Genomic DNA, 10,251 nt, shown 5'->3' with positions numbered 1-10,251 from the left:
TTCTACGACACCATCATTACACTACTATGACTGCTGCTATGGGGTGTTTTCTATAAAAAAAACCAGCATTTTTAAACCGATAGAGCGTGTGGCATGTCCGGTCGATAATAGAGTGATCCTAACCATCTTACCATGTCTAGAAATACATGTATGTATGTTTACTGACTGAGAGCTTCAGGATCAAAAGGTCGCCAGATATCTAACATATCTAGACAAGTACTTTGAGTCTCAGATCTTAAGCTTGTCCTTGATTGAACGAACAATTACTGCTATGTCAGTATAGGATTTAGAATGGGAAGAGAATACTATCCGCGGCAACCAGCACTGTTATTGTCTTCTGTCACCGTCCGCAAACAACACTGAAGATAGAAAAACAATACCAAAATCAGTAAGTTTTTAGTCTTTCTGACTAGTTGATTAACTAGTACATCTTATCATACCTGCTTTACGCCAGCGATTATCACTTTATTCGGTTAAGTATCGTATCTGACTTTTCTAAACCAGAATGCTACGACAAACAAGCATGTATATGAAGTAGGCTTTTACATTATGGAATCTTTGCTATCTTTGCTTAGGAATGTTGTTAAACTGAAGTATGGTGTACCATAGTTAACAGTCTATGGGTGTACCTACCTACTTTGCTTTTACACAAAACTGCTACGATACTGAAACTATTTCAAACTTGATTAACGTCCTTTTTCTCAAGATCTGGGGTTTCCGGCAGTGAAGGGGACTAACTTGAGTGAAAAGAAATACGTAGCGAAGAATCTCGGGTCAACAAATGGATGACCGACTTCACGATGTATTGTCCCGATTAAAGAAGACGACATGCATGCATGTATATTAACGCTAAAATTAGCTAAAACAATTTTGCGTAGAATCCCTACAGCATCTACTATCATGTCCTTTTAGTCTTCCATCGCTTCGAAGGCTTTTTTTATCAGACCAATTTGATGGTGAAACGTTTAGTAGACAACTATAATAATAATAATAATAATAATAATAATAATAATAATAATAATAATAATAATAATTTAATGATTTGTATAGCATACCTAGTACGTGAGTATTCTGAGGCGCTTAACATTAAGAGAAAACATTAAATAATAACATTAGATAAACATATATGCAAAAGTTATTTACAAGAAATTTAAATATATAAGATAAGATATAAGTACTTGAAAATAAATCTGATCTAAATATTAATAAATAATACTATATATATAAACAATTAATATTCGATGTAAAATCAATGTTCATATTTAGCAAATGATAAATATCTAAAAATCATTTATATTCAATGTAAAAGTCAATGTTCATATTCAGTAAGTATGATCTATATTTTATGATTTATAAATTATAAGCAGATTTAAATAGATGAGTTTTTAAACTTGTGTTAAAACTGCTAATTATCTACGTAACGAACAAACTTGTGAGGCATTCATCCCCCCACCCCCCCTCCCCCCTTTTAAGATCTTCGGAACTCCGCCTTTTTTGCGTCATTCTTTCCATTTGGCAGACTTAGGGTCAATGTTTTCATCGGAAAAGATAAAACATAATCTATTGTTTTTGAACTTTAGAAGTCTAGATACACTTTAAATAATCCTCTTCATCCAGTCGATATAACCGACAATGACATATTTTAATTCAGCTTGCTTTTAAGCTTTCGAAAATGGCAAACAATTGAATTCGAAAATTTGATGATGTACAAAGCTTAGAGCATGCACCTAAGTTTTACTCCTTTACATGGAACCGCTTGCATTGGAAGGCAAGTTTTTGTAACTACTGCCTCCTGGGAAGGCGTAGCTACTCATGTGCCATCAGGTATGTAAGTAATGTAAATAATTAAATGGACATATTTTCGGTTTCACTCAGAATCGTTTGGGTCCAATCGCACGCGTTTGTAACGTGTTTTGTGATCAAGAGGATACAATGGTTAAAAACGCACTGCGCATGCTCTGAAATCCGGCTCGTAGACGTAGTCACGTCGTGTTTGAAATCGAGTTTTTAACTGAGACTCTTTCAAGTGTACTATCTCTTTTTAAATCGTGGATACGCGAAGCGTAGAAACGAGTTATTGTGAGGGGTCTGAATATGCAAATGTGTCACTCACTCGCTCATTCCCTAGCTGTAGAGCCCAGTCTCCAGTCGTCTCGTTGCTCCGCGCTAGGTTCAATTCCATTAAGATTTTATTTTGTTCCCCGAAACATTGTTGTGTTCTGCGAGATTTTATTTTGTTTCCCGTCTTCAATTGAATTTTGTTTTGCCCTTGTGGGCCAGCGTAGATTACGAACGTTGTACGACACTAACAAGCACAAAGCTCTATTCAGTATAGATTACTTTCGCTATGACGAAATGAACTGCTGATGTTTCATGTGGGATATTTCTAGCACTGTGGACCCACTGTGCACTGTGCACTGTGCACTGCGCACACTCGCACTTAGTTTTATCTTCGGATTATTCATATCAAAAGAATAAAGGAAAGATGCAAAGTTGAAGTAAAATAATACGATTAACACCCAAGTTAACCCAGGGAGGGGTGCACCCCTTAGAATCAAAGGCAAAAAAACATGAAAAAATGAACTGCTGCTTAGAATCAAAGGCAAAAAACAGTATTGGTTATCTTCGAAGTAGGAGCACAAGGTGTAACCAGGGAGGGGTGCACGTGAGCACCCCCGGTACCCCTCCCCTGGATCCGCCCCTGTCTTTTGTAATTGAAGTACTAGTAACTTCAGACCGTTCAATTCATCACAGAATTCGCTTCCAAACTCAACAAAATAATAAAGAACTAAACGAAGTAGGTGTTAAAAGGAAAATAAAAGGACGACTCATCATCTTACCAGCTAAATTGAGTCTTCGAGCGTCTCGGTAAATATTCCCCAATAAGGCAATATAAATACACAGGTGATTCTTATAAGAAAAACTTTTTCCGGTAACAGCAACAAAGCGGCTGGCCGCAATTTTGGATTTTCGCTCGAGGTGATTATCGTGTGATAGTGTGAGTTTCTTGACCAATCAGCGCGCGAGATTTTCTATAATCACCTGTGTATTTTACTAAAAAGCGTATATTGCGTATATTAAATGCTTGTACACTATACAGAATATACTATTAATGTATACTCTGTATATATATATATAGAATATACAGTATATTTTGTATATAAATATACACTTTATATATATATATATCAGTATATATATATATATAAATATATAAATATACACTTTATATATATATATATATACACACACCTAATTGAAAAAACGTTGTCGGGTTCAAAAAAAAAGTTATATCATCAAAGCTAAGACCGAAGGGGAGCATGGGAAGACAGACAATTATGCGTATTGCAGTTTTCCCTTCCTGTGCACACTTTTGCATGTTGTAAATCTACGTCGACCGACTTTACTCTACTGTCTATATGCAACACCCCGGCCTGCTCTCAGTCTGACCTCTAGCTCAGCTGGTAGAGTATCGGTAGTACAATTCCGAAGGTCGTGGGTTCGATTCCCAGCGAGGTCGGAAATTAATTTTTCCGAATTTAATTCCAAGCGCTTTCGCCCTGAATAACCTCGTTCCCAAGCACTATAACTTATCTATATTTCTATATCTTCATGTCTATATGCAAATATAATATACATTTCGGAGTACCAAAAATCCTTTTCGGTCTTAGCTTCGATGATATGACCTTCTCGAACCCGACTAAGTTTTTTCAATTAGCTGTAAATAGATAGAATAGAATAACAACAGGGTAGTCCAGTCAGTAGCAAAATGCCTCTGCCATGAAAAGAAGCCCTGTATAAATATAGTATATTCTGTATATTGTGCAGTACCGCGCCTCACTCACAATTGGGCGTTCCAGTACGACAGTACGACTACTTCTTATACAATTTATAAATATGCTTTACTTTGATGCAAGACACGTCAAGTTCAAAAGGTTTTTTAGGTCGGATATCAATTAAGTATATTTATATTTATTTTTTTATTTTTTTGGCCTACAAATTCTCTAATATATATTTAATAACATCTCATTGCGCTCAAATCCTATTATATATATATATATAATAGAAATTTGTAAGTTTTTTTTATCCTGCCTGGCAGTTAACTCAAGTCTTTTGTCGTTTTCCTTGGTGATCATGATATTACTTATAAATATGGTCCCATAATGCTCTGGGCTAGAACATTTTCTTACCGAAGAATGTCCGAAGTCCCGATACAAGGCCTCTATTCTGCGAGTGTCTCGGGGGTATGGCACAGTGTAATCGATTTTTTGGGTTTCAAGATTTTTTCTAGATGCTTTTGACAATATCTTTTTAGGTAAAATTCTTAATTCTTTTTTCCTCATATTCAGGAAAAACCGTTAAATAAACAATGTCGATTGAAAAAATCAAGTGAGTTTCCTCATTTGAAATGCTGCCTGGGAATAGTTTGATGGCAAAAGCTTTTACTCCACTTGGTACTGCGACTAAGCCGCATGTCTACCCAAAGGGGCCAGCATTTCCCCGTTCTTCCCGCGCACAAGTACATATCCACCTCACCTTGTTTCTGCTCAGACTTATAGAAAAAGAGTGCTGTAATATCCCTAGATAAAAAAATAAAAAAACTGCCTGGTATTTTCTAAGTATATCAGAAGAGAGAAGAGAGTCGTTAGTGTTCTGTGTCGAGGAAACACGTCAGATTCAAATCTGTTAAGCTGAGGACAATTCAGTGTCGTAATGTCAGCCCTCAACCATTGTCTTTGCAGAAAACGTTTTGTTTGATGGTTTCGTCTGACAGCAGCGTGTCACATCGAAATTATTTCCATTCAAAATTGTAAACCGCAGCTAAAAAAAATCCAAAGCTAAGATTGATGGAAGGTAAATGGAGCTACACACTCAGACCCTGTGCTCACGTATACGTTTTCATTTGTAAACGCATACTTTTTGATGCGTCCACACGTAAACGTGTCACTAGCCCATAACGAGCGAGAAAAAACAATATCGAGAAAATGTTTGCAGTTCTCACTGAACGTTTGATTATTCCAAGGACTTTATTGGTTTTGGTTGAAGTGATATTAGTGATGTGATTTCCCCAGGATAGATCTCGTGAAAACAAACAAAACATTTGACATTTGTGTCGTCGTATGACTTGAAATCTTAATTCATTAGAGCTATTGCTTTTCTTCTTTCGATGCATGTATACGAAGTTTTTCTTGTTATTTTTTCCTTTCTTCTAGCACATTTTCTTGGTTTTTTTTCCCACCGTCTTTTTTCTAGTTTTGCCATTGAAGAGTGCATATTATTATTTTTTTACTGATATAATATATTGCTACTCGACTCTCGACTCTCGACCTTCTACCTTCGACCAAAAACCAGACTCATGCTGACCAGAATAGTAATAACTAAATGCAAAGCGGCTGAGCTTAATATGTAATAAATTAAGGTAGCAGAGTCTGAGTAAATTGAGTCTGGAACATTCTGCCACAGGAAACCCGCTTGATAACGATAGTTGCATTCCAACAATTCTCGCCTCCTGTACTGGTACTACGGTCTACTACACCTCACTCAGCTCTTTAGTGGTATTAAAAACCAAAGGATATTTGCTTGTTCAAATGCAACAATCAGTCTTTTATCCTGCTGATTTTTCCGGAAACTCTAACTGGGCCCAATTTCATAGAGTTGTCAACCATGCAATCACGTTTTGACTGAGTGACAATTAAGTGGAGCCAATCAGCAGAGCACAATCAGGAATTTGGAATGCTTCGTTTTCGATCCACAATAATCCATATTTGCTGCTGCCTTTTAGCATTACGTAAAAATCCGTATTCAGTTCATTTCGATGCTTGCACATTATTCTAAGGCAAAGTTAAATAAAATAAGTCATCTTTCTTGAATCATGTGAAAACCGTACTCTGCCTCAAAACTTTCAAACTTTCTGACTAGTTAACATAGTTTGTAATTATCGTAAGCTTGTTATGTCTTTCCAGTCAACAAGTAATATTTTTTGCAGCTCGTTTAGTCTTCCCTCCTACCCCATTATCTCATTAACACAAAGTTATCTTTGAATTTTCAAACAAACGAAAAAAAATCCAAAGAATTGTTTGATACTTGTAACTTCTCCGCCCTCAATGTCTTGATCGCCTTTCTTTAGGTGCTCAAGAGGGCTTTGTTGCTTTTTTTTAATTAAGTGAGTGTGAATAATTAGTGAAAATAGAAGCTCCGCCTTACTTTAATCTGTATACCTAGCCTCTTCTTCCTGTTGTTTATCTTACACTGCGTAAGTTGTAAAGCATCTGCGTAAATGATCTGTTGTTGTAATTAGTATTGTACTGACAGAAAAACGTTCGTGGCTCAGTTCCATCTCTTCCATCGTGCATACCTCCAACCCTTCTTGTGTGACAGCCAAACAAAGAACCGGAACTACATACTCTTCAATTTGATTTCTCACGCTGGCTATTACTGATCAGCTTTAAAATACTGTTATATTCCAAGCTCTCCTTGGGGGTATTTCAAAATCAGTTTGATTTGGTCTGTTGCAGATATTCAGATATAGATAACACGTTTACTACTCTACAATAAAACTCAAACGAAACGAAACGAATTGATGCACGACGCATCAATTGATCGTTAGCACTTTACACATTCAATCGCCTCAAAGAAGGTGCAAATGTCATCTCACTTGGGCTATTCAAGTAATTCCCGGAATAAATTCAGGCTTGATGATATTTTAAATTCATTATTTTGATCTCGACGGATTGCAAACCAGTTCTTGTTTGAAAGTAACTACAGTGAGAAGAAGATTCGGTCCTTTCTAAATTTGAAACTGTGAGATCCAGGGAGCTGAAGTTAAAAGAAAGACCTTCGTTCTGTACTAACACTATTGCATTAGCACAATATCAGGGTATGTTAACATTGTTTTCCAAAACGGAAATCTGTCACTGATTGATATTGGTCTCCCAAATACACAACTTAAGACTGAGTTCGTCAAAATATGATCTTTATTTTGTTGTTTTCCCTGCATAGCGTACAAGATGAATCGAGTATCAATGTTGGTACTGTTCGTAATGGCAACCTTAATCCGATGTCGAGGAACAACTATTGCAAGACGGCCTAACATGTCGAAAACTCCATTGCCATTACGTTCTTCCTTTCAAAACATATCAACTCAAGCTACTGTCAACGAAACGAGCAGAGTGAACCGGCCTTGCATTCAAGATACTCTTCTGCCTCCAAGCTTCAAAGGTTTGCGGAAAATTTGGTCAGAACATAAATATGTCTTGCAAATCAATGCCAATGGAGCAGTAAATGGTACATCTGACATGGCAAGTCCTTATGGTGAGTATTGAAAACACGCCGCAAGAAAAGAGCGGATTTTGTTATTTTTACTGTGGTCACTGTGACCTCAATTGAACGTCCCCAGTGAGAATGTGCTACTGTTCCAGGCGGAGAATAGGGGTACTAGTAAGATATTTTATCATGTGTTTAGCATAAGTCGTAGTTCACTAAATGGAAGACGTACTCACGAATTGTTATCTAGCATATTACGTTGCTATAGCAAAGAGAATACAACAGCATAACTTCTTGATAATAAAAAAAAAGAACAAACAAAAAGTTATCCAATTATATAGTTCAAACGAGAACACACTAGACAACTTTCTTTTACAACACACACTAATACTGAAGATCCCGAAATTCTGCATCAAAAATGATTGCGAAAAAAAAAAAAAAAAGCTAACTGTTCATAGTTTTGCTTGAGTTCATTATTAAGATTTGCCAGTGGTGTCTCTTTGTGATTTCTAAGCTTTAAAAGTAAGAAAGACAGTATGTTTAGGAAGCATTTGACTAAGTAAACACTCGTAATGATAATCAGGTGGAACACTTAACACTTTTGAAGTCAATAAGTGTATCGACTATTTACCTAGAACAAGCACGATGTATATAACCGGCTCCAACTTAAAGCTGCTTTAAATTTCTTATTTTAATAGACTCAAGTTATTTGAAGTTCGAATGGTATTCAATTGTATTGCTTCAGGCCGGGGAACCACTAAGTTTCCGAACTGTTTGTCTTAAAATAAACCTGTTGAAGCCTACCTCATCACTAAATTTTCCCTCAGAAAACTGAATAATTCAAGTTAACGAAACTATATATTTGCCGAAAGAATGGATTGTAAATAGGTATTGCATTTTTATTTCCGATCTATGGAATTTGATAGTCTTGATTTTATTTTTTCTTAGTCGTGTTCATTCGGGAAACCTTGATTCTTGGATGTCTCAAAATACTTAGAACTATCCGGTTAAAAAAATCCTCTGCTCGCAGGGTAAGCGTAAGTTTTGTTTGCAAATGTTTGAGGAAGTGGAAAAGCCAAGAGGAAAGAAGGAGGAGGAATAAATAATGAAAATAAAATCGTGGACTTCGAAACTACCGTCAAATGGGGATTGGGGGGGGGGGGGGGGGGGGGGCGGAAGTACTATATAAAGGATTACAAAGAGTTATAAACCACCCGGCAAACAAGATACTATACAATATAGCAGATAAACTGGCTATAAGATATAGTGTTGATCAGTGCTCACGACGTAGCTAAGTGGATATTGCATTATTCCGTACAGCTCAACTGGAATTGGAATCGCTCGGAAAAGGCTTATTTAGAGCAAAAGGAGTTACTGCAAAACGTTATCTTTCAATGGATCGCCTCGGAAGACTTTATACAAGGGTGAGTCAGTTGAATCAGTTCTCTATACATGTATTAGTCATTCCGGTTAGTGTGCCTTATGACCTATGACGTCCAGTTATAAACCCTCTGGTTATAAGCCCGCTAGTCTGCTTACGCAAATATCCTTTAAAGCTTTAAGGCCCCCTGGTTATGAGTCCACTAATCTCATAACACAAATACCCTTCCAGTTATAAGTCCCACTGGTTATAAGCTCCCTATTCTGCTTACGCAAATATCCTTCCAGTTAAAAGCCCTCTGGTTATAAGCCCACCAGTTGCCAATGCAAACATCCATTTATTGAAGTGTGTCAAGCACTATACCCAATATCTTTGAATTATTATGACTAAAAGGAAGTATTTTGCTTTTTCTTTCGATGTCAGTGGAGTCGGCGCGTAAGATATTTTATAAGAGTTTGTGAATCATAAAAAAAATCAACGAACAACTGTTCCTCGTGCGACTTACTCGCCACAATACTCGGCATGTGTTATTCCTTCGAAGAAGCTCTGAAAACCTTTTTTAAAACATTTGTTATTATGCTTAGGTACTTAAGACTTTTTCATGATCATAAATATGTCATCACTTCTATGCATCTTCGGTTAGTCTTATTACTTTTCTTATTTTTGTGACAGAAAATCCCAAGCTTGGAGAGTGTATTCAAGAAGATTCCGGCAGATAAAGGATTTGTAGCATACAAAAACTATGTTCATTGCTGGTACATAGGACTTAAGAGAAATGGACAGCCAAAAAGAGGCAACAGAGTTCACAAAGATCAACATAGCGCGCATTTCCTTGAACTTCAAGGTAGCCATTAAACTGAACCGAGAGACTGGGTTGAAACCGGCACACTGGGTTGAAACTCTTATCATCCAGACAATTCAGCAAAACGAAGACAAATTTATAATAACAATTATTAAGAAAGACTGAAAACCATTGATCCGTCTTTAACTGATAGCAAAACAACAACAACAACAACAACAGATAGTTGGACTACAAAAAATATTACAACAATTATTCATGAACTAATAGAGGTTATATTTAAATTGCATATAATAGTAAAAAACCTGAAACATTCAACAGTACGGAATGTGTAAGTGTTACCACGGTCTATTTGCGTTGTTTAACGATAGTAAAAAAAGGAAAATTTATGTCGTTTTGTACAATTAATCAGAAATTTAAAAACTTCTATATCACGCTATTTAAAAACAATTTAAATGTTGTAATGAATGTTAAGTCAAACGGGTTTTCCGAGACACTCTTACTTTAGCAGAGCGAATATATGTGTCCATATGTGTGGTGTTTTTAGAACACTGGGCCCGGATGTACGAAGTGTGGATAGCCAATAAGTAAATCTCGGTATGTATATAATAAAGTAATGTTGTTTCTTCTTAATCTCGTCAAGAATACGAAGGATATTCAGTGTTGCTTGTAGTCGACAAAGCCAATATCATAAACACCTTGGTTATTCATGTTGTGAAGAACGCCCAGAATTCCTTTTGGTCTTCCAATATCCTATGGACTATCGTTTATGGTCTCTCCTCATTGGCTCCGATAACCTATTCTTGAT

At 36.4% G+C, this 10,251-nt stretch overlaps 1 protein-coding gene across 2 annotated transcripts; it reads left to right on the top strand.

Annotated features, from left to right (window-relative positions):
• Nucleotides 1–227: 227 nt before the first annotated feature.
• LOC116307434 (fibroblast growth factor 1) lies at nt 228–10,076 on the top strand. 2 transcript variants are annotated; one of them, XM_031717691.2, is made up of 4 exons: nt 228–388; nt 7,000–7,311; nt 8,584–8,687; nt 9,317–10,076. In XM_031717691.2, exons 2-4 carry the CDS (start codon nt 7,008–7,010, stop codon nt 9,497–9,499), a joined length of 591 nt encoding a protein of 196 aa, XP_031573551.1. In that variant the 5' UTR covers nt 228–388; nt 7,000–7,007; the 3' UTR covers nt 9,500–10,076. The 2 variants fall into 2 exon arrangements, with proteins under 2 accessions (XP_031573551.1, XP_031573550.1); XM_031717690.2 differs by lacking the exon at nt 228–388 and adding an exon at nt 6,558–6,877.
• The last annotated feature ends 175 nt before the right edge of the window (nt 10,077–10,251 follow it).

Source organism: Actinia tenebrosa, unplaced genomic scaffold, assembly GCF_029948245.1.
Source record: "Actinia tenebrosa isolate PJP-AT-01 unplaced genomic scaffold, QUT_ActTen_1.0 PGA_scaffold6__47_contigs__length_16458017, whole genome shotgun sequence".
Lineage (NCBI taxonomy): Eukaryota > Metazoa > Cnidaria > Anthozoa > Actiniaria > Actiniidae > Actinia > Actinia tenebrosa.
Note: the sequence above shows the minus strand (reverse complement) of the source record. Positions and strands in the feature narration are given on the sequence as shown.

Bases quoted from the DNA above. Each gene is read 5' to 3' on its own strand.
- LOC116307434 (XM_031717691.2), top strand. From the start codon at position 7,008: ATGAATCGAGTATCAATGTTGGTACTGTTCGTAATGGCAACCTTAATC. The intron at 7,312-8,583 runs GTGAGTATTGAA...TATTCCGTACAG, and splicing joins TGACATGGCAAGTCCTTATG to CTCAACTGGAATTGGAATCG. The intron at 8,688-9,316 runs GTGAGTCAGTTG...TTTTTGTGACAG, and splicing joins TCGGAAGACTTTATACAAGG to AAAATCCCAAGCTTGGAGAG.